General features: G+C 45.4%; 2 protein-coding genes and 1 long non-coding RNA gene across 3 annotated transcripts; 2 read left to right on the top strand and 1 right to left on the bottom strand.

Annotated features, from left to right (window-relative positions):
- The first annotated feature begins 2,131 nt into the window (after positions 1–2,131).
- Positions 2,132–3,016, top strand: LOC142248981 (uncharacterized). Its single transcript, XR_012724971.1, has 2 exons — positions 2,132–2,318; positions 2,405–3,016. It is a non-coding gene; the product is annotated as an uncharacterized LOC142248981 (long non-coding RNA).
- LOC142248973 (glutamyl-tRNA(Gln) amidotransferase subunit C, mitochondrial-like) lies at positions 2,933–22,154 on the bottom strand. The gene is made up of 5 exons (XM_075320499.1): positions 22,036–22,154; positions 21,911–21,958; positions 3,360–3,529; positions 3,186–3,289; positions 2,933–3,108 (listed from the first exon to the last, which is right to left on the bottom strand). Exons 1-5 carry the CDS (start codon positions 22,108–22,110, stop codon positions 3,047–3,049), a joined length of 459 nt encoding a protein of 152 aa, XP_075176614.1. The 5' UTR covers positions 22,111–22,154; the 3' UTR covers positions 2,933–3,046.
- A 46-nt stretch (positions 22,155–22,200) lies between these two features.
- On the top strand, positions 22,201–22,772 carry TRIAP1 (TP53 regulated inhibitor of apoptosis 1). Its single transcript, XM_075320487.1, has 2 exons — positions 22,201–22,427; positions 22,503–22,772. Exons 1-2 carry the CDS (start codon positions 22,281–22,283, stop codon positions 22,590–22,592), a joined length of 237 nt encoding a protein of 78 aa, XP_075176602.1. The 5' UTR covers positions 22,201–22,280; the 3' UTR covers positions 22,593–22,772.
- The last annotated feature ends 2,044 nt before the right edge of the window (positions 22,773–24,816 follow it).

Here is a 24,816-nt window from a genome sequence, read left to right as displayed (position 1 = left end):
TTTCATCCGTGGGGGGGATGTTTTCAAATCTGTAAAAAGCCATATTGGCTGTCATTAAGAGATTAAACTGCATTGTTCAGTAATTTCATAATAAAAGCCGTGCTCTTAGGCTAGTTTCACACATCCGGCATTTTGCCGGATCTGGCACACTCCAGTACAGTGTTAATACTGTACAATGGCATCGTGGCAACCTCCGGTCACATGCTGTCATGTGACCGAAGCTTGCCGCCATGCCATTGTACAGTATTAACACTGTACTGGAGTGGCCGAATCCGGCAAAATGCCGGATGTGTGAAACTAGCCTTAGCTGGACCCTGGTGGCCTCATCAGGTAGTCTGCGGCTGCCAGACAGGAGTTCTGTGATCTACTTGCTGTTATCCCAAGCGCCTCTTCTGAATAGTATGCCTATAATGTTTCTCCAGGCCTACAAATCAGAAGAGATGCTGTGGCTTTTTGCAGTTAGGGCTCATGGTCATGTTGCATAATTGCATGCATTTACGCTGTGCATTGCACTGTAGAGTAAATGCATGCGTCCTGCGTCCCCTGCACAGTCTATGTAGATTGTGCATGATACGTGCGCACGTTGCTTTTTTGAACGCGATTTGGGTGCTAAAATTTTGACCCAAATCCGTGCGTTCATATAAGCAGCATGTCAGTTATTCCGTGCGCTATTGATGCAGCTCCCACTCTGTCTATGGTGGGGGGCAGCAGCCCGAGCGCATGAAACATACTTTTTTTTTTCTTCTACAGAAAAACTGCATCCATTATGCAGTGTGTCTGCAGCGGTTTAAAGCGCACATGTGCTGTCAAATCGCTGCAGAATATTCAGCAGTTACGTGCGAACAAGGCCTTGGCCAAGGCAAAATGGCTGCACAATCATCTGAGTATTATATATTTACTATATATATTTTCAAATGATTGTACAGCCATTTTGACATTGACATACTATAATTTTTTTTTTTTCTCCCCTTAAAATTCCTGCCCACCGGACAGTCCCTCCAGCTGCTTAAATCACACACTGCTTAGTCCGATACGCAGCTGTCAGGCTGGTCGGGAAGATACTGGGGTCATGAGACCTTTCTCTATCTGGACATTCTAATAGCGATTTTTCATAGTTGATACATCAGACTCCTCACGCCTAGGATCTACTGTATATATGTAGTTTGTATTATGGAATCCAGTGACAAGTCGTCTTTTAATACTAAGTTAACAAACTGTGTAGTAAGATTCAAACTAAAAGAACCTGTCATCTGGATTTTATACTGCATTATAATGGCATGTATCTAAGTGCTTTAATGCAAATTAAATCTTTACAAACTAAAAAATCCCTTTTTGTGTAGAGAAATCCAGAGTAGAAATTGTATGGTAATGAGTTGTAAGCGCAGTGGTTGGACATTGCACTGCAGCTCTCCTGCCGCCTCCAGTCACTGAGACAGAAGTGCAATGTCCAACCACTGCGCTTACAACTCATTACCATACAATTTCTACTCTGGATTTCTCTACAACAGAAATAGATTTTTGCAAGAAATGTAAGGATTTACTCAGCATTAAAGCACATTTTACATATGTGATATTAGATTAGGGTATAGAATCCTGATCACAAGCTTTCTCTGGTGCATCCAAAGTAAGAAGCTATATATGCTGTTGCAAACATTTTTTGTTTTATTGAATGCAGAATTTGCTCTATAAAGTGGGTTGTGTGCTAGTGCTATGTGTGATGTCTGATAAGTGCAAATTACTTTATTATTGGAGCATACATTAACACTAGAAGTCCCAGAGAGGGGTCATTTAACATTTCTACCTTTGGAACCCAGAGAGGAGTCGAATGACCTGAAGGATTTTAGCTAACATCCTATAATCACCGTATTTTGTTCTGTAATTAAGGCCATTACTGTCGCACCAGAGGCGGTTGTTGTTTTCCATTGAGTTTAGCCATTTAGTTTCTAGTTAGTTCTATTCAGTTTGGACTAAGGGGGAGCTCAAAATTTCTGGGACTTCTAGTGTTAAAGCGTGTGTGTGTGTGTGTGTGTGTGTGTGTATAGCATGGTCGTGTGCACAGCCATGTTTTTATCCATCTATATTCCTGTTGTAACAGCCCCAATTCCTTTCTGCACCCCTAAAAGCAATCTAATCGTTTTGTTTCAGGTCTTCCCCCATCGGGGAGCTGGCAGGATCTGAAGGATCATATGAGAGAAGCTGGAGATGTCTGTTATGCTGATGTACACAAGGATGGGATGGGCATTGTGGAGTTTATTCGCAAGGAAGACATGGAGTATGCTTTGAGGAAACTGGATGATACAAAGTTCCGTTCTCATGAAGTAAGATGGCTTCTTAGATTATTTGCTTATAATGTAAATCTGTGTATAAAAAAATAGATTTTTTTATTTTTTTTTTCTCTTTTTAGGGTGAAACCTCTTACATCCGTGTCTGTGCTGAAAGAAATGCCAGCTATTCACGATCCAGATCCCGCTCTAGGGGCCGTGATTCTCCCTATCAAACTCGTCGTTCTCCCCGTTACGCCTCCCCCTTCCGACAGTACTGAGCTGCCACGCAGGGACACTTTCTATGCGTTTAATTCTGAAGACCATCTGCTCTTACATTCCACGACTGATGGATTTCATCAACTGTCTTTTATACCATTATTTTCTGCCCGTATTACATTTTATTTTTTGTTTTTTAGGAGATGTGTGCTCTTTACATCAGATGTTTATGGTTTCTTTCAATTTGTCATCTTCTAAGGAGGCAACACAGTATTGTGCCTAATCTGATGTTTGAGTAAGTGTGCAGTGAGTGATAGGTATATGGGATATAACAAGGTGGAATGGTGTGGCGCTGAGACAAACATAAGGGAATGTTGTTTGTCTTCTATAGATCTACTCCCACAAATTTGTTAGATCAATTATTATTTGAAATAACTTTTAATCCCCCGATCAAGTTTGTATGTGTTTCCTTTTATTATGAAAGTGTTTCAGTTAAATAAACATCTGTAGCTGTCCTAATAAAACAGTGAGATTTCCTAGTGCGGCATTCTTTGTTTTCACACGAGTCACAGATCATCATTGCTGGCAGAGTGGTATACATTGTCCTGGGGTGGCAAAGGAATGTTCCCTGTTGGTATAGAAGAATATATTAGCTTACACCGTACAATTATCTGTACATAGAAATAATATACTATATATGAATACCGGGAGGTGCTACAAAATAATCTTCAACAACAGTCTTTGCATTTTCCAGTAGTAGTTCTGTACAGTGCCCAGCTGTGATGGTGTCATCTCTCATGTAAAGTGCCCTACAATGGAAGAAGGATTTTTAGTTAATTCTTAGGGTAGGTTGGTGGACACACTTAATAAAAACCATACCTGTCCTCTAACACTGATGAGAGTGGTTCAACACCGTCTGTATTCACATTGTGTAGATGACTGGCAAAATGAATTGCTCTCTCCAGGCGCTCTACTCCTTCTTGGTTGCGAAAGTCAACTAATGCCAATCGTTCGAGGTGATCAATTACATCTGCAGAAACATGACAGTCCTACAAAGAATATATACATTTTAATGTTACTCTATAGGTCCAATAAGAAAAAAAATTGCTTAATGATTTGTATAGAAGTAATGTGTAAACTATAGAAAAGGGTAACTTAGCTTTATGTATTCTTCTGCCACCATATTTACTTAGCAGCATGATCATTAAATGGGGAATATGTAATGTTAAGAAATGCTAATTACCTGCAGATAAGACCTTAATCTGAAAGTACACAGCATTAAACTCATGCCAGCCTTATTGGAACAGCAGCTGCAGGGAGAAAATGAACTGGTATCCTCCCTGCTCATGCTCAGTCATAAGAGCAGTTATAGTGAGCAGTGGTATAATAGCACCCTGATACACTGCTGCTTGTGTAGAGCATGCTGTTAAGTGCAGGGCAGTGATTACAGCTGAGCTCACTTTAAATTGACTGGTGCCTGTATCTGCTTCCTGCACAGCTTCTATAACTGGATGTGAGCAGCTGCAGGGTGAATAAAAGGTCCTTTTTCTTCCTGTAGCTGCTGCTCAACTAACAAAGAAAAAAGGTGATTTTAATCAGAACAATCGTCTGACTGCAGGTTTTTGTGTTGCAAAAGTGACCTGTTCACTATTATGCTGGATAACAAATATTTCAGAAAAATTCAGAAGTTATTAACATCTTTTTCTGAAGCCTATAACTATTTTATACCTTTTCTTTGTCGCTCCATTGGGAGACCCAGACAATTGGGTGTATAGCTTCTGCCTCCGGAGGCCACACAAAGTATTACACTTTAAAAAGTGTAACCCCTCCCCTCTGCTATACACCCTCCCGTGCATCACGGGCTCATCAGTTTTTATGCTTTGTGTTGAAGGAGGCACACATGCACACAATGCTCCACATTTTAGTCAGCAGCAGCTGCTGATTATATCAGATGGAAGAAAAGAGGGCCCTAACAGGGCCCCCGGCATGCTCCCTTCTCACCCCACTCAGGTCGGCGGTGTTGTTAAGGTTGAGGTACCCATTGCGGGTACACAGGCAGGAGCCACATGTCGTTTTCCTTCCCCATCCCTTAGGGGCTCTGGGGAAGTGGGATCCTAACCGGTCATCCAGCCACTGGGACTGGGCTCCCTCCGCAGCCCCTGGGGGAATCTGCTGGACAGGAGACGGAGTATCGTCAGGGACATGGCCCTGCATCTACAGGTACTCTGTGTCCCCGTTGGGACGGCGCATGAAGCACCTTGGCCTCAGACGCAGCTGCGACTGCGGTGTGGATTTTTTGTCTGGGACTACCGTGCCGACCGTGCCTGTTTGTCGGCCGCGGTTTATACTTTAGTCCCCGGCTTTTGCGGCCTAGTGTGCTAAACTCCCGCCCCTGAGCCTGCCAGTCAGGGAGAAAGGCGGGACGGTCGGTATGATGCCGACAGTGAGGGCTGGAGCACACTTCGCTGTCCTCCGCCCCCCTCACTGATCTCTATGGGCCACCAGGTTCCCGCACTTTTGCGGTTCCGCCCACGGCTCTCTCCTCCCCTCAGAACTCCGGCAGCCATTGTTATAATTCTGCCGATGGAGGATCTCAGAATCTGCTCCACTGCCCAGGGAGAGGGGGATCCTAACCGGTCGCCATGCACTGGGACCGGGCTCCATCCGCAGCCCCTGGGGGATTCTGACGGACAGGAGACTGGACATCATCAGGGACAGAGCCCTGCATCATAAGGTACTCTGTGTCCCCTGAGGGACGGTGCATGCAGCATCTGTGTTACAAATGCCGCAGCGGTTGCTGAGTGGTTTGTGAGACTGGGACTACCGCGCCATGTTTGCCGGCCGCGTTTTTAAATTTAACGAATAACGTTTGGAACACCATTCTAAGTCTGAACTGGGTGCAAAAAACCTAAAAAAACATCACTATGGGGAGATAAGGTATGCACACCAGTGACTATGTAAGGGGAATACATGGAATAGCAGAAACTGCTGTGTGAATACTGACTTGAAAAATCCAATAGCTATATGAAGAGTGAAAATGTGAAAAATGGAATCTGCATTACTGCCATGAACATATGAATAAAGAGAAATTTAGCTACTGAATTGATCAATGCAATAGAGCCCCAACACTACGCCAAAGTATTTCTCTACGTTGGGGTCCCTAGCTTGTGTGTGTCCTCTCATGCAGTTAAAAAACTTACCGTGTATGGGAAGCTGAGACCCAGGCTATTTATGCGTATTATATGGATTGGCAATAGGTGTGGTGGGGAGGGTTCACAAACGAAAAACTACTAACAATAACGAATAACGTTTGGAACACCATTCTAAGTCTGAACTGGGTGCAAAAAACCTAAAAAAAACATCACTATGGGGAGATAAGGTATGCACACCAGTGACTATGTAAGGGGAATACATGGAATAGCAGAAACTGCTGTGTGAATACTGACTTGAAAAATCCAATAGCTATATGAAGAGTGAAAATGTGAAAAATGGAATCTGCATTACTGCCATGAACATATGAATAAAGAGAAATTTAGCTACTGAATTGATCAATGCAATAGAGCCCCAACACTACGCCAAAGTATTTCTCTACGTTGGGGTCCCTAGCTTGTGTGTGTCCTCTCATGCAGTTAAAAAACTTACCGTGTATGGGAAGCTGAGACCCAGGCTATTTATGCGTATTATATGGATTGGCAATAGGTGTGGTGGGGAGGGTTCACAAACGAAAAACTACTAACAATAACGAATAACGTTTGGAACACCATTCTAAGTCTGAACTGGGTGCAAAAAACCTAAAAAAACATCACTATGGGGAGATAAGGTATGCACACCAGTGACTATGTAAGGGGAATACATGGAATAGCAGAAACTGCTGTGTGAATACTGACTTGAAAAATCCAATAGCTATATGAAGAGTGAAAATGTGAAAAATGGAATCTGCATTACTGCCATGAACATATGAATAAAGAGAAATTTAGCTACTGAATTGATCAATGCAATAGAGCCCCAACACTACGCCAAAGTATTTCTCTACGTTGGGGTCCCTAGCTTGTGTGTGTCCTCTCATGCAGTTAAAAAACTTACCGTGTATGGGAAGCTGAGACCCAGGCTATTTATGCGTATTATATGGATTGGCAATAGGTGTGGTGGGGAGGGTTCACAAACGAAAAACTACTAACAATAACGAATAACGTTTGGAACACCATTCTAAGTCTGAACTGGGTGCAAAAAACCTAAAAAAACATCACTATGGGGAGATAAGGTATGCACACCAGTGACTATGTAAGGGGAATACATGGAATAGCAGAAACTGCTGTGTGAATACTGACTTGAAAAATCCAATAGCTATATGAAGAGTGAAAATGTGAAAAATGGAATCTGCATTACTGCCATGAACATATGAATAAAGAGAAATTTAGCTACTGAAATGATCAATGCAATAGAGCCCCAACACTACGCCAAAGTATTTCTCTACGTTGGGGTCCCTAGCTTGTGTGTGTCCTCTCATGCAGTTAAAAAACTTACCGTGTATGGGAAGCTGAGACCCAGGCTATTTATGCGTATTATATGGATTGGCAATAGGTGTGGTGGGGAGGGTTCACAAACGAAAAACTACTAACAATAACGAATAACGTTTGGAACACCATTCTAAGTCTGAACTGGGTGCAAAAAACCTAAAAAAACATCACTATGGGGAGATAAGGTATGCACACCAGTGACTATGTAAGGGGAATACATGGAATAGCAGAAACTGCTGTGTGAATACTGACTTGAAAAATCCAATAGCTATATGAAGAGTGAAAATGTGAAAAATGGAATCTGCATTACTGCCATGAACATATGAATAAAGAGAAATTTAGCTACTGAATTGATCAATGCAATAGAGCCCCAACACTACGCCAAAGTATTTCTCTACGTTGGGGTCCCTAGCTTGTGTGTGTCCTCTCATGCAGTTAAAAAACTTACCGTGTATGGGAAGCTGAGACCCAGGCTATTTATGCGTATTATATGGATTGGCAATAGGTGTGGTGGGGAGGGTTCACAAACGAAAAACTACTAACAATAACGAATAACGTTTGGAACACCATTCTAAGTCTGAACTGGGTGCAAAAAACCTAAAAAAACATCACTATGGGGAGATAAGGTATGCACACCAGTGACTATGTAAGGGGAATACATGGAATAGCAGAAACTGCTGTGTGAATACTGACTTGAAAAATCCAATAGCTATATGAAGAGTGAAAATGTGAAAAATGGAATCTGCATTACTGCCATGAACATATGAATAAAGAGAAATTTAGCTACTGAATTGATCAATGCAATAGAGCCCCAACACTACGCCAAAGTATTTCTCTACGTTGGGGTCCCTAGCTTGTGTGTGTCCTCTCATGCAGTTAAAAAACTTACCGTGTATGGGAAGCTGAGACCCAGGCTATTTATGCGTATTATATGGATTGGCAATAGGTGTGGTGGGGAGGGTTCACAAACGAAAAACTACTAACAATAACGAATAACGTTTGGAACACCATTCTAAGTCTGAACTGGGTGCAAAAAACCTAAAAAAACATCACTATGGGGAGATAAGGTATGCACACCAGTGACTATGTAAGGGGAATACATGGAATAGCAGAAACTGCTGTGTGAATACTGACTTGAAAAATCCAATAGCTATATGAAGAGTGAAAATGTGAAAAATGGAATCTGCATTACTGCCATGAACATATGAATAAAGAGAAATTTAGCTACTGAATTGATCAATGCAATAGAGCCCCAACACTACGCCAAAGTATTTCTCTACGTTGGGGTCCCTAGCTTGTGTGTGTCCTCTCATGCAGTTAAAAAACTTACCGTGTATGGGAAGCTGAGACCCAGGCTATTTATGCGTATTATATGGATTGGCAATAGGTGTGGTGGGGAGGGTTCACAAACGAAAAACTACTAACAATAACGAATAACGTTTGGAACACCATTCTAAGTCTGAACTGGGTGCAAAAAACCTAAAAAAACATCACTATGGGGAGATAAGGTATGCACACCAGTGACTATGTAAGGGGAATACATGGAATAGCAGAAACTGCTGTGTGAATACTGACTTGAAAAATCCAATAGCTATATGAAGAGTGAAAATGTGAAAAATGGAATCTGCATTACTGCCATGAACATATGAATAAAGAGAAATTTAGCTACTGAATTGATCAATGCAATAGAGCCCCAACACTACGCCAAAGTATTTCTCTACGTTGGGGTCCCTAGCTTGTGTGTGTCCTCTCATGCAGTTAAAAAACTTACCGTGTATGGGAAGCTGAGACCCAGGCTATTTATGCGTATTATATGGATTGGCAATAGGTGTGGTGGGGAGGGTTCACAAACGAAAAACTACTAACAATAACGAATAACGTTTGGAACACCATTCTAAGTCTGAACTGGGTGCAAAAAACCTAAAAAAACATCACTATGGGGAGATAAGGTATGCACACCAGTGACTATGTAAGGGGAATACATGGAATAGCAGAAACTGCTGTGTGAATACTGACTTGAAAAATCCAATAGCTATATGAAGAGTGAAAATGTGAAAAATGGAATCTGCATTACTGCCATGAACATATGAATAAAGAGAAATTTAGCTACTGAATTGATCAATGCAATAGAGCCCCAACACTACGCCAAAGTATTTCTCTACGTTGGGGTCCCTAGCTTGTGTGTGTCCTCTCATGCAGTTAAAAAAAGTTTTACCTTATCTCCCCATAGTGATGTTTTTTTAGGTTTTTTGCACCCAGTTCAGACTTAGAATGGTGTTCCAAACGTTATTCGTTATTGTTAGTAGTTTTTCGTTTGTGAACCCTCCCCACCACACCTATTGCCAATCCATATAATACGCATAAATAGCCTGGGTCTCAGCTTCCCATACACGGTAAGTTTTTTAACTGCATGAGAGGACACACACAAGCTAGGGACCCCAACGTAGAGAAATACTTTGGCGTAGTGTTGGGGCTCTATTGCATTGATCAATTCAGTAGCTAAATTTCTCTTTATTCATATGTTCATGGCAGTAATGCAGATTCCATTTTTCACATTTTCACTCTTCATATAGCTATTGGATTTTTCAAGTCAGTATTCACACAGCAGTTTCTGCTATTCCATGTATTCCCCTTACATAGTCACTGGTGTGCATACCTTATCTCCCCATAGTGATGTTTTTTTAGGTTTTTTGCACCCAGTTCAGACTTAGAATGGTGTTCCAAACGTTATTCGTTATTGTTAGTAGTTTTTCGTTTGTGAACCCTCCCCACCACACCTATTGCCAATCCATATAATACGCATAAATAGCCTGGGTCTCAGCTTCCCATACACGGTAAGTTTTTTAACTGCATGAGAGGACACACACAAGCTAGGGACCCCAACGTAGAGAAATACTTTGGCGTAGTGTTGGGGCTCTATTGCATTGATCAATTCAGTAGCTAAATTTCTCTTTATTCATATGTTCATGGCAGTAATGCAGATTCCATTTTTCACATTTTCACTCTTCATATAGCTATTGGATTTTTCAAGTCAGTATTCACACAGCAGTTTCTGCTATTCCATGTATTCCCCTTACATAGTCACTGGTGTGCATACCTTATCTCCCCATAGTGATGTTTTTTTAGGTTTTTTGCACCCAGTTCAGACTTAGAATGGTGTTCCAAACGTTATTCGTTATTGTTAGTAGTTTTTCGTTTGTGAACCCTCCCCACCACACCTATTGCCAATCCATATAATACGCATAAATAGCCTGGGTCTCAGCTTCCCATACACGGTAAGTTTTTTAACTGCATGAGAGGACACACACAAGCTAGGGACCCCAACGTAGAGAAATACTTTGGCGTAGTGTTGGGGCTCTATTGCATTGATCAATTCAGTAGCTAAATTTCTCTTTATTCATATGTTCATGGCAGTAATGCAGATTCCATTTTTCACATTTTCACTCTTCATATAGCTATTGGATTTTTCAAGTCAGTATTCACACAGCAGTTTCTGCTATTCCATGTATTCCCCTTACATAGTCACTGGTGTGCATACCTTATCTCCCCATAGTGATGTTTTTTTAGGTTTTTTGCACCCAGTTCAGACTTAGAATGGTGTTCCAAACGTTATTCGTTATTGTTAGTAGTTTTTCGTTTGTGAACCCTCCCCACCACACCTATTGCCAATCCATATAATACGCATAAATAGCCTGGGTCTCAGCTTCCCATACACGGTAAGTTTTTTAACTGCATGAGAGGACACACACAAGCTAGGGACCCCAACGTAGAGAAATACTTTGGCGTAGTGTTGGGGCTCTATTGCATTGATCAATTCAGTAGCTAAATTTCTCTTTATTCATATGTTCATGGCAGTAATGCAGATTCCATTTTTCACATTTTCACTCTTCATATAGCTATTGGATTTTTCAAGTCAGTATTCACACAGCAGTTTCTGCTATTCCATGTATTCCCCTTACATAGTCACTGGTGTGCATACCTTATCTCCCCATAGTGATGTTTTTTTAGGTTTTTTGCACCCAGTTCAGACTTAGAATGGTGTTCCAAACGTTATTCGTTATTGTTAGTAGTTTTTCGTTTGTGAACCCTCCCCACCACACCTATTGCCAATCCATATAATACGCATAAATAGCCTGGGTCTCAGCTTCCCATACACGGTAAGTTTTTTAACTGCATGAGAGGACACACACAAGCTAGGGACCCCAACGTAGAGAAATACTTTGGCGTAGTGTTGGGGCTCTATTGCATTGATCAATTCAGTAGCTAAATTTCTCTTTATTCATATGTTCATGGCAGTAATGCAGATTCCATTTTTCACATTTTCACTCTTCATATAGCTATTGGATTTTTCAAGTCAGTATTCACACAGCAGTTTCTGCTATTCCATGTATTCCCCTTACATAGTCACTGGTGTGCATACCTTATCTCCCCATAGTGATGTTTTTTTAGGTTTTTTGCACCCAGTTCAGACTTAGAATGGTGTTCCAAACGTTATTCGTTATTGTTAGTAGTTTTTCGTTTGTGAACCCTCCCCACCACACCTATTGCCAATCCATATAATACGCATAAATAGCCTGGGTCTCAGCTTCCCATACACGGTAAGTTTTTTAACTGCATGAGAGGACACACACAAGCTAGGGACCCCAACGTAGAGAAATACTTTGGCGTAGTGTTGGGGCTCTATTGCATTGATCAATTCAGTAGCTAAATTTCTCTTTATTCATATGTTCATGGCAGTAATGCAGATTCCATTTTTCACATTTTCACTCTTCATATAGCTATTGGATTTTTCAAGTCAGTATTCACACAGCAGTTTCTGCTATTCCATGTATTCCCCTTACATAGTCACTGGTGTGCATACCTTATCTCCCCATAGTGATGTTTTTTTAGGTTTTTTGCACCCAGTTCAGACTTAGAATGGTGTTCCAAACGTTATTCGTTATTGTTAGTAGTTTTTCGTTTGTGAACCCTCCCCACCACACCTATTGCCAATCCATATAATACGCATAAATAGCCTGGGTCTCAGCTTCCCATACACGGTAAGTTTTTTAACTGCATGAGAGGACACACACAAGCTAGGGACCCCAACGTAGAGAAATACTTTGGCGTAGTGTTGGGGCTCTATTGCATTGATCAATTCAGTAGCTAAATTTCTCTTTATTCATATGTTCATGGCAGTAATGCAGATTCCATTTTTCACATTTTCACTCTTCATATAGCTATTGGATTTTTCAAGTCAGTATTCACACAGCAGTTTCTGCTATTCCATGTATTCCCCTTACATAGTCACTGGTGTGCATACCTTATCTCCCCATAGCGTTTTTAAATTTAGTCCCCGGCTCTTGCGGCCTAGTACCATATACTCCCGTTCTCAGGCCTGCCAGTCAGGGGTAACGACGGGACGGCCGACTGGACGTCGGCAGGGAGGGCTGGAGCATACGTTGGTATCCTCCTTCCCCCTCACTGAGCACTGTGGGGCACCAGTTTTCAGGTGCTGACCCCCCTTGGTGCCGCAGTGTATATATATATGTTTATTTATATGGTATATGATCTCACTGTTCGGCAGCATTATTTGTTTTTGGCTGTATACCCTCACTGAATACTCTGCGGACGACATGCTGTTGTCTGCTCTTAAAGAGTAAGGGTGCCAAGGCACTGGCTTATTTTACAACCTGTACCTCTTGTGCGGCTATATTACAGGCAGGTTCCACATACCCTCATTGTGTACAATGCTTGGCCCCGAGGGCACTCACTCAGCCGGAGCCTCCGGCACTGGTGGGACCCTCGGCCAGGTGGTACCGCCGGTTTCCACTGCACAGATGACAGGGACAGAGTTTGCATGTTGGAATCAGCAAATCTCTGAGTAGCTTTCACATTCCAGGACTCAGTCTATGGACAGAGGGTCTGCTAAGATACTGGAAGCCTTGCAGTCCAGACCGATAACACAGGGCCAGGGAGCTGTGAGTTCATCGCTCCCGGGCCCCTCTGGGTCGGTACAACAAGGGGCTCCTGGGGTAACAACCCAGATCCCACGGTGAGAACTCCGTCACGGACCGCGGCCTCTGATAGGCTAAGCGGGCCCGCTGGGAACCTTCCCCGACTTCATCAGGAGTGCGTGTTTCGATCACTCTAACTCCAGAGGGACCGTCCAGAAGCACAGAACTTTATGGACAAGCGCTTACTAAGCGCCTTATTGACACGCGTTACTCCCTGACGTTGTTAAGGGTTGGGCTCAGTGTCACAGGGTGGATTCTCCAGTCTCTAAGCTGGCGGCTAGATCCGTAGTATTAGTGGCAGATGCCATCTCTCACGAATGCCACTGACAGGCAAATAAAGCTTATGATGAAATCCATCTATGAAGCCATAGTCGCATCTTTTGCTCCAGCCTTCGCAGCCGTGAGGGCACTCCAAGCTATCTCAACTTCTCTGGCTGAGATTATTGCGGTTGCACATACCTCTGCCCCGCAGGTTGTGTCCTTCACTTCTCAGGCGTAGGTTTTTTCGTTCTACGCCATGAACGCCGTTCCTGGACTCTGCGAGCCGTACAGCGGTAGCATCCACCAATTCGGTGGCAGTCTGCAGGGCCATGTGGCTACGTGAATGGAAGGCAGGCTCTGCTTCCAAGAAGTTCTTAACCGGTTTGCCATTTTCTGGCGACCGTTTGTTTGGCGAGCAATTGGATGAAGTTACTAGACAGCCCAAGGGAAAGGTATCGTCCTTGCCCCAGTCCAAGGGTTTCGGTCATTTCGGTCCTCAGCAAAGTTCCGTTCCTCCACGTCCAACAGGTCAGAGGAGGGCTAGAGGAACTCCTCTGCATGGCGGTCTAAGTCACAAGGCGGCTTCCTCATGACTTCGGCCTCACCAAGACCGCGTCCTCGGTCGGTGGCAGGCTCTCCCGCTTTTGCGACGCCTGGTGGCCACATGTCCAAGACCGATGGGTGAGAGACATTCTGTCTCAAGGTTACAGGATAGAGCTCTGCTCTCGTCCTCCGACTTAGTTTCTTCAAAACATCTCCGCCCCCCGAGCGAGCCGATGCACTTTTTCAGGCGGTGAACACTCTGAAGCCTCGATGTCACAAGGAGACTTCCTAGCATCAATTGACATCAAGGATGCTTATCTCCATGTGCCGATCGCACCCGAGCTTCAACGCTTTCTGCGTTTCGCCATCAGGGACGAACACTTGAGTTCGTGGCACTGCCATTCGGCCTGGCGACAGTCCCACGGATCTTCACCAAGGTCATGGCAGCAGTGGTGGCGGTCCTACAGGGCCACTCGGTGATCACTTACCTAGACGATCTTCTAGTCCAGACACCCTCCTGGGTGGCATGTCAACTCAACCTGACCATCGCTCTGGAGACCCTCCAGGGGTTCGGGTGGATCATCAAATTTCCAAGGTCAAAACTGACACCGACCCAATCACTGACTTGCCTCGGGATGGAGTTTCATACTCTCTCAGCGATAGTGAAGCTTCCGCTGCATAGTCAGCGTTCACTACAGACAGGGGTGCAATCTCTCCTTCGGGCCCAGTCACCCCTTGAGGCGCCTCATGCAATTTCTAAGGAAGATGGTGGCAGCAAGGGAGGCAGTTCCCTTGCGCAGTTTCGTCTGCGTCCGATTCTATCGGACACCGCAAATGGGACAGGAGGTCGACGTCCCTAGACAAGAACGTCTCTCTTTCCTTGCAGCAAAACCTCTCTTCAGTGGTGTCTTCTTTCCACTTCCTGGGCGGAGGGAAAATCCTTCCGGCCCCCAGCTGAGGCTGAAGTCACGACGGACGCGAGTCTGTCAGGGTGGGGAGCGGTCTTCCTCCACCACTCGGCTCAGGGAACCTGGACTCCGACAGAGTCCTCCCTTCAGATCAATGTTCTGGAGATAAGGGCAGTGGATCTAGCCCTAAAGGTGTTCCAGCGGTGGCTGGAGGGCAGGCAGATCCGAATTCAGTCGGACAACGCCACGACGGTTGCGTACATCAACCACCAGGGCGGCACACGCGCAGTCAAGCCTTCCGAGCAGTTCGGCGGATTCGGCTGTGGGCGGAAGCCACAGCCTCCACCATCTCCGCAGTTCACATCCCGGGCGTAGAAAACTGGGAAGCAGATTTTCTCAGTCGCCAGGGCATGGACGCAGGGGAATGGTCTCTTCACCCGGACGTGTTTCTAGAGATCTGTTGCCGCCGGGGAACGCCGGACGTCGATCTAATGGCGTCTCGGCACAACAACAAAGTCCCGGCATTCATGGCGTGGTCCAAGGATCACAGAGCTCTGGCGGCAGACGCGCTAGTTCACGACTGGTCGCAGTTTCGACTGCCTTATGTTTTTCCTCCTCTGGCACTACTGCCCAGAGTGTTACGCAAGATCAGGTCAGACTGTCGCTGCGCCATCCTCGTCGCTCCAGACTGGCCGAGGTGATCGTGGTACCCGGATCTGTGGCACCTCACGGTGGGTCAACCGTGGACACTCCCAGACCGACCAGACTTGCTGCCTCAAGGGCCAGATTTCCTTCGGAATTCTGCGGCTCTAAACCTGACTAGGTGGCCATTGAGTCCGGGCTCCTAGCGTCATCAGGGATATCTCCAGATGTCATTGCCACCATGAGACAGGCCAGGAAACCAACGTCCGCCAAGATCTATCACAGGACTTGGAGGATTTTCTTATCCTGGTGCTCTGATCAGGGTTTTACTCCCTGGCCGTTAGCCTTGCCCACTTTTCTTTCTTTCCTTCAATCCGGAATGGACAAGGGCTTGTCTCTCGGCTCTCTCAAGGGACAAGTATCGGCGCTTTCCGGTCACACCTTACAAGCGTCCGTTAACACCCTCGGATCTTAACAGGGGGCTGACGACTCTTCAGAAGCCACTTTCGAGCCGATGCGGGATCTCTCTATCTCGCCTTTCGCAAAGGGTGGCCTTCCTAGTGGCAGTCACATCACTCAGAAGAGTGTCTCAGCTAGCAGCGCTGTCATGCAAAGCCCCCTTCCTGGTGTTTCACCAGGATAGGGTGGTTCTACGTCCGGTCCGGACTTTCTCCCTAAGGTATCCCCGTTTCATCTCAATCAGGATATCGTCTCCCCCTCTTTGGGTCCGCATCCAGTTCACCAATGTGAAAAGGATTTGCATTTATTAGATCTGGTGAGAGCACTCCGGCTCTACATTTCTCGCACGGCGCCCCTGCGCCGGTCTGATGCGCTCTTGTCCTTATCGCGGGCCAGAGTAAGGGATTTCAGGTTTTCAAGTCAACCTTGGCTCGGTGGATCAAGGAACCGATTCTTGAAGCCTACCGTTCTTTTAGGCTTCCGATTCCTGCAGGGCTGAAGGCCCATTCTACCAGAGCCGTCGGTGTCCTGGGCATTGCGGCACCAGGCTACGGCTCGGCAGGTGTGTCAGGCGGCTACCTGGTCGAGTCTGCACACTTTCACGAAACACTATCAGGTGCATGCCGATGATTCGGCAGACGCCAGCCTAGGTAGGCGACTCCTTCAGGCGGCAGTTGCCCACCTGTAAGAGGGGGCCGTTTTTCGGCTCTTTTTTATCGAGGTATTCTTTTACCCACCCAGGGATTGCTTTTGGACATCCCAATTGTCTGGGTCTCCCAATGGAGCGACAAAGAAGAAGGGAATTTTGTTTACTTACCGTAAATTCCTTTTCTTCTAGCTCCTATTGGGAGACCCAGCACCCGCCCCTGTTCCCTTCGGGCTGTTGTTCTTTTGTGTACACAAGTTGTTCATGTTGAATTGTTCTTTTGGTTCATGGTTTCAGTTCTCCGAACATCCTTCGGATTGAATTTACCTTAGACCAATTTATAAGTTTCCTCCTTCCTGCTTTGGCACCAAAACTGATGAGCCCGTGATGCACGGGAGGGTGTATAGCAGAGGGGAGGGGTTACACTTTTTAAAGTGTAATACTTTGTGTGGCCTCCGGAGGCAGAAGCTATACACCCAATTGTCTGGGTCTCCCAATAGGAGCTAGAAGAAAAGGAATTTACGGTAAGTAAACAAAATTCCCTTCTCGCATTGAGGATGGATTTTTTTTTTTTTTTTTGCGGGGCAAACTGCCATTTTTAATTTCATTTTTGGGTAAATGGAACTTTAATTTTTTTGCAATAAGAGCATGGAAACATATGTTCCTCAAAACTTGCCTCTTCAATGCTGTGGTCAGGAATAGATATTTGAGGGATTTAAAGGGAATCTGTCACCAGATTTTTGGCACCTAATCTGAGCAGCATAGATCCTGATTTCTACTTGTGTGTACCTTACTGGGCTGCTTACTGTAGTTTTGATAATCTACTACTGATTAATCTATGATTTTTCAGTGTTTCTGTTCATTTACTTTTGCTTACAGATTAGTAATGGGTGGGGTGTTTTAGACACCTGCCATTCCTAATCTAGGGCTTAGTGGCAGCTGTGGGCTGTAATTAACATCTTATTAACCTGATTGCCACTGCACCAAGGCAGTCAGGAAGAGTCGGGTAAAGAATTGTTGCATTTAATGCATACAGCAATCCCGGTCAGCTGCAAGCTGCAATTTTTAGGCTGAGGTCTCCCAATAGCCTTGAATTTTCCCAGCCTGAGAATACCAGCCCATAGCTGTCAGGCTGTATCATGGCCGGGTATGAAAATTGGGGGGGGGGCCCCCACACACTGTTTTGTGGGTTTGTTTTATTTTTTAAACTCATACAGTTCATCTTATTGTGATACACACCCAAGATAAGCACATGGCTGAGGGCTGCAGCTGTATGGTTTATCTGTGCTTGTATCATATGGGGGAATCCTAGGCCTTTTTTATTTTTACTGTACGATAGACCCAGAGACCAGGTCTGTAATGTGGTCACGCAGGGTGGGGGCACATCTGACTTCAACCAATCACAGACACCGAAGGGCGGCGAAAGCAGTGCATATGCAGGAGCAGTTACAGCCATGCTGGAGCCTTTAAGTATAGCATTGTTTGCATTTTTTTCTTTATCTTTCCCTTTAATTTTTTTGCATTATCTGCCAGACCTAGATCATTAGCCGGAATTCCTGGAGAACTCCGGCTCCTGGATACTTTTGAAAGCACGTGGATCTAGACTTTTACAGTCCAGGTCTGCCCATTACTCCTCATTTTTGCACAGTACACTGTCCCAATTCCATAGAGGTATACTGAAATACAAGGTTACAAAAAATATTAACAGTGCGGCACATCTTCACTGGAATCTGCGTGCCAATATATCGTGAAGCTAGAACTACCAGTTTTAGTGCAGAGTAAACCAGGCCCAGCTGTTTCTTGCCCTTTTGTTTGTATTCCGCTAAGTTGCACCTAGCTTTTTTTTTTTTAAAAAAATTTCCTAGAAAAGCAGTGACAAAAAAAACAAATGTGTGAAATACTTTTTTGGTCGGACTAGTTGTCACTTCTCCCTCTTGTAAGATCATTCAAAAAAAGTTTACACTAAAATGACCAATATTAGATATGCTGTATCCTCCATATATGCACCGCATATGTCATGTCAGGAGCAGAGCCTGCACCATAACAGGCAGGTATTGCTTTCAACTACTGACAAGGGCTGAGCTCAGATTGCTGCCGTTAAAGGGAATCTGTCACCATGTTTTTGCTACCTCATTTGGGAGCAGCAAAATGTAGAGACACAGACCCGGATTACAGCGATGTGTCATTTACCAAGTTGTTTGCTGTCATTTTGATAAAATCACTTTTCTGTACTGCAGATCTAGCAGTTAGGCTGGACTCACACGAGCGTGAGAGCATCGGATGCGATATGCTAATGTCCCCCAGCTCAGGCTCTGCTGCGACCGTGAGCCGAGTGTCATGCGACTGTAACCCGATCTTGCGATCGGGTTACCGCTGTGAAGCTGAGTGCGGGCGCTGCGGAGGAGAGGGAGGGGTTAATCCTCCCATCTCCTCCACTGTCAGCCTGTGCGTATATTGCACTGCACTGGGATAACATCTGAGTGCAGTCCGATGTATCTCTCGCATCCATTCACTTGAATGGGTGCGAGATACGGCGGTAGCAGAAAAACGCAGCATGCTGCTGCTTTTCTCGCATCCAGAATCTGGATGCGAGAAAAGCTGACCAACAGCTCGCACTCATAGAATAACATTGGTCCGAGTGTAATGCGAGAATTTCTCGCATTGCTCTCGACCGTATTTGTCGCTCGTGTGAGTGTACCCTTATACAGAGCTCAGGAATATGCTGGACTACCTGACAGCATGCCAAGTAGTCCTCTGATAAAATGTTGTTTTTTTTAATTGAAATAAAAAAAAATAAATCCTCTTTCACCACTTTATTAACCCTGCAAACACCCCTGCAGGTCTGACATAATCCACACACTGTCCCACAACGATTCCAGCTCTGCTGCATTATTGAAGGCACAGCACATGATCATGGAACATGACCAAACGCTGTGAGGTTCGAGCAGAGACTGAGCTACTACGTCACTCAGGTTAGCTGAGGTCAGAGCTGGAGATTTCCACGATCCTCCACCTGTGATCGCAGGTAACCTGACCCCAGGTGACCTCAGTGAACTCTGAGTTTACAAACCTGCATCTCCAGGCAGGAAAACTTTTTTTTTCTGCTAAGAGATGCAGACTTGGCGCTGAATTTTTTTACACCATATTCCTGCTACCCCTCCTGGCAAAAAAATGCATCACTACTGCATGCAGTATGATGTGGCTTTTTTTGCCAGGAGGGGTAGATTGGGTGCAGGAATATGGTGTAAAATTTCAGAATCAAATCTGCATCTCGGCAAAAAAAAAAAAAAAAAAAAAAATGCACAAAAAATAGTTTTGGTGCAGTTTTCTTCCAGGAGGTGCAAATTTGGTGCTGAAATGTCTGCACCAAATTTGCACCTCCTGGCAGACAATTGCACCCAAACTACATGAAAACCGTTTTTACGCATTTGTTTGCCAAGAGATGCAGCTTTGATTCTGAACTTTTTACACCATATTCCACTGGAACCTGCAACTTACCTGAGTGACATCACCGCTGATCGTGCGGCTCATTCATTCTCTGCCTGAACCTCACAGCGGGCGGTCATGCTGTATGCTGCTCGCTGTGAGCTTCAGAAGTAGCAGAGCTGAATCATCGTGTGGATTAAGTTGGACCTGCAGGTGTGTTTTGGGGTGTTAAAGGGGTGAAAGTGTGGGGTTTTTTTGTATTTTATTCCAAATACATTTTTTTCAGTGTTTGTATTTATTTACTTTCAAATAGCAACAATGGTACCAAATAAAACTTAACTTTTAATACAGATTCCTTTAAAATCTGATAACACACAAACATGATTGTGACCTATAAAAGGATCACTAGTCTCATTCTAAACCTATGTATGTAATTTGAATCATAAGTTATGCAACAGATGAAAACGGATTACATATAAAGAGGGACTGCTGTGAATATGATTTATAACAAAGAAAATTCACCAGTCTCAACGGAATATGGAACAGTCTCACCCAGATGGCGTTATCTTCATTACTGTGGCTGCTCACTATACCTAGGTTCTGAATGGATCCCACTTGTGAAAACTGGCCTGATTTAGTCCCTTAGATTGTCTTATGGGGATAGTTTTTTGGCAATCTTTTACTGTGGATAATTTTTTAATTGAAGTGAGCTCCCCTTACTTCCTTTTAAAGGAATCTGTATTCAAAAAAAATTAAGATATATTTGGTACCATTCTTGCTATTATTTGTTCTCCTATCGCTATAATGGTACTATACCAGTAGCTTAATTTACTTTCCCTTACAGATTAGTGATGTGTGGGGTCTCAGATGTCTCCCATCACCAATCTAGGACTTAGTTGCAGCTGTGGGCTGTTATTAACTCCTTATTAGCTCCCAATTGCCACAGCAATAGGTCAATTAAGAAGAGCTGGGTAAAGTGCCAGGCTTGTCACATCTAATGCATGCGACAATCCTGGACAGCTGCAGGCTGCTATTTTTAGGCTGGGGGCCTAATAACCATGGGCCTCCCCAGCTTGAGAATACCAGCCCCCAGCTGTCGGGCCTTCTCATGGCTAGTTATGAAAATTGGGAGGGGAGGGAAACGCATGTCAGTTTTTAAAATTATTTATTTAAATATAAAAAAAATCCACATGCAGTTCCTCTTATTTAGAAACACAGCCAAAATAAGTGCATGGCTGCAGCCTGTAGCTGTATGCTTCATCTGTGCGGAGTATTATTATATGGGGGGAACCTTACGCCCATTTTTGTACAGTACGATAGCCACGTATAGTGCCTGTAATTGGAGGAGTCAGCTGAAACGCTGTCACTCAGGGTGGGGGTGTGTCTGACTGCAACCAATCACAGACACAGGTGGGCGGGGAAAGGAGTGCATATGCATGAGCCTAATGAGTGGCCCCGAAAGACAATGGGCGGCCACAGGAGCAGTTACAGCCGCATCGGAGCCTCGGCAAGTATAGGGCGCGTGCTCCTATCCCTTCTACCACTATTTTTAATCACCAGATGCCGGTCCCCATAGACTTAAATGGGGACTGGCATCCGGCCAGATATCCGGGATCAATTTCAAACTGGAAACGGAGTTTATTTGTGAGTTCGCCCATCACTGCTACAGGGTGAAAAATAATCTAGCCTTACCTTCCAAATCAGTGCCACTGCTCCACTATCAGCCGGTCTCCTGACAATGTTATGTGGCCACTTACTGCCTTCAACAGTCACATTTTTCTTTCCCTGCAGAATCTGGCAAAAATTATGAGTTCTGCTGATTGGCTGCAGCGGTCATGTGAGATGAGACACAGATGTACAAGAGGTAAGTATATTAGTTTTTATACTATCCAGCACCCTGGAGTCACTACTGGACAATCCCTTTAAATAACAAGCTGAGCTCTGCTTCATGTATGGCTATGGATTATTCCAGGGTATGATGGTACATCATCTTTATGATGGAGGGAGGGTGGTCTTCTATGGAAGCAATTACCTGCTTGGCTGTGTCTGCTTCAATGCTCCATGTCGGGTTCTGAGGCACCTGAAAGGCAAATTTCCCATGGTAAGCAGCATTCTGCCCCCTGCCAGTGTCACAGCTCTTACCTGCCATGCTTTTACCTTACTCTGCAGTGACAGGAGTCGCCTGAACTCTGCCATCCGCCAGCAGCGGGCAGCTGCCATTTTCAGCAGCATGGCTTTTCTGTATGACGTCAGAGCAAATGCGCCTCCATTACACCAACGTGACCTTGGTGAGCGCGGCGGCCATGTTTACTATGGGCGGCTGTCTAATAGCAGCTTCCGCCTTGCCCTGAAATAAGATGGCGTCTGCAGCGTCCTGACCTAGTTGAATAACAGTTGAAATTATGAACAGTGTTGGGGAAGAATGTACAGAAATGAAGCGCGAGTATGACCAGTGCTTCAACCGGTGGTTCGCGGAGAAGTTTCTTCGAGGGGAAGGCAGCGGGGACCCGTGTGACGAGCTGTTCCAGCGGTACCGGCATTGTGTGCAGGTGAGGGCAGCGGGGGTCGGCGATGGCGGCTGGCGGCTGGCCGGTTCGCTGGAACTTTCATCTTGTGTTTTGCAGAAAGCCATTAAGGACAAGGAGATCCCGGTAGACGGAGTGGAGTTCATGGGACCGAGCAAAGACAAACCGGAATGTGACGGAGGGTCGTGACTGACAGCAGGGCCCTGGTGATGGGGCCCCGAGCTCGCGCCTGTGCCTGCTGTAATGGGGGCTGTGGGGGGACCCCATTATACTCACTCTGGAGGGGTTACAAATCTAAGGACTCCGGCAGCCCCCATGATGGAGGTACTGGAGCGCTGTATATAATAATAAATGACTTTTTTTCTTTTATGGTGGCTTCTTTAATATGGAAATTGGGCACTTTCACTTTACTCTCTAGAATTTTGCCCCTCCTGTGACATTTGTGGGAAATGACCAGGAGAGGTTAACGCTTCACACTACCCTGGTGCTGCACCCACTTCAGTCCCTTGTGGCTGGACCAGGGTTCTGCTGCATCCTGGGCACCTCTGGAGTTTACAGCACTCCTGTGACGCTTAGTCATATCACCTTGTGGCTGGACCAGGGTTCTGCTGCATCCTGGGCACCTCTGGAGTTTACAGCACTCCTGTGACGCTTAGTCATATCACCTTGTGGCTGGACCAGGGTTCTGCTGCATCCTGGGCACCTCTGGAGTTTACAGCACTCCTGTGACGCTTAGTCATATCACCTTGTGGCTGGACCAGGGTTCTGCTGCATCATAGACCCTCTGGAGTTTACAGGACTCCTGTGACGCTTAGTCGTATCATCACCTTGTGACTGGACCAGGGTTCTGCTGCATCCTGGGCACCTTTTTGGTGTTTACAAGACTCCTGTGATGCTTCGTCACGTCATGACGTTGTGGCTGGACCAGGGTTCTGCTGCATCCTGGGCACCTCTGGAGTTTATAGGACTTCTGTGACGCTAAAGGCCACTTTACACGCTACGACATCGCTAAAGCGATCTCGTTGGGGTCACGGATTTTGTGACGCACATCCGGCCGCGTTAGCCATGTCGTTGCGTGTGACACCTATTAGCGATTTTGAATCGTTGCAAAAACGTTCAAAATTGCTAATCGGTGACATCTTCCCCCCCCCCTGATCTCAGTTATCGTTGCTGCTGCAGTAACGATGTTGTTCGTCGTTCCTGCGGCAGCACACATCGCTACGTGTGACACAGCAGGAACGAGGAACCTCCCCTTACCTGCGTCACGCCAGCAAAGAGGAATTAAGGAGGTGGGCAGGATGTTCGTCCCCGCTCATCTCCGTCCCTCCGCTTTGATTGGGCACCTGCTTAATGACGTACTGTGACGCCGCACGGACCGCCCCCTTAGAAAGGAGGCGGCTCGCCGATCACAGCAACGTCGCTAGGCAGGTAAGTAGTGTGACTGTTCCTAGCGATGTTGTGCGCCACGGGCAGCAATTTGCCCGTGTCGCACAACTGATGGAGGCGGGTATGCATGCTGGCGATATCTGTAATGATATTACAGCGCATAAAGCGGCCCTTAGTCGTATCATCACCTTGTGGCTGGACCAGGGTTCTGCTGCATCCTGGGCACCTTTTGGTGTTTACAGGACTCCTGTGATGCTTAGTCACATCATCACATTGTGGCTGGACCAGGGTTCTGCTGCATCCTGGGCACCTCTGGAACTTACAGGACTCCTGTGATGCTTAGCCACATCATGTTTTGGCTGGACCAGGATTCTGCTGCATCCTAGGCACCTTTTGGGGTTTACAGGATTCCTATGACGCTTAGTTACGTCATGACGTTGTGGGGATAAATGCTAGAGGCGCTCATGATCTCTGTATTGGAATGCCAGCCTTAAGGCCACTTTAGACACAGAGACAGATCTGTGGTTGCAGTGAAATTGTGGACAATCAGTGTCAGGTTTGTGGCTGTGTACAAATGGAACAATATGTCCATGATTTCACTGCAACCACAGATCTGCCAAAGATCTATCTCTGTGTGTGACGGGGCCTTAAGAGTTTTCACAAGACCCTGGTCTGACTGCCATAGAGTACCAGAGTGGGTGCTGGAGCAGCGCCCTGGAAATCTTTTGGTTCATAACTATCACTTCTCATTCCATTAGGGTTTCAGTAACACGTCTCACTGTTCAAAGCCATAGTGTGTGGAAAGTCACTCCATTGATAAAGGGTACGGTAAAGACCCCCATACATATTAGATCAAAGTAGGCCACCCAGCTAATGTGAAGGGAGGGCTCTGACTGTCCCCCCACAAATTAAGTCAGGGGACATAAGGATCTGGTGGTTGGAAATCGATATTCGATTCCTTCTATGAAAAGATAATCCATAATGAAGTGATTCTGGCAGTACTAACTCCACTCTCCCCATAAGGAAC

This window comes from Anomaloglossus baeobatrachus, chromosome 1, assembly GCF_048569485.1.
Source record: "Anomaloglossus baeobatrachus isolate aAnoBae1 chromosome 1, aAnoBae1.hap1, whole genome shotgun sequence".
NCBI classification, from domain to species: domain Eukaryota; kingdom Metazoa; phylum Chordata; class Amphibia; order Anura; family Aromobatidae; genus Anomaloglossus; species Anomaloglossus baeobatrachus.
Note: the sequence above shows the minus strand (reverse complement) of the source record. Positions and strands in the feature narration are given on the sequence as shown.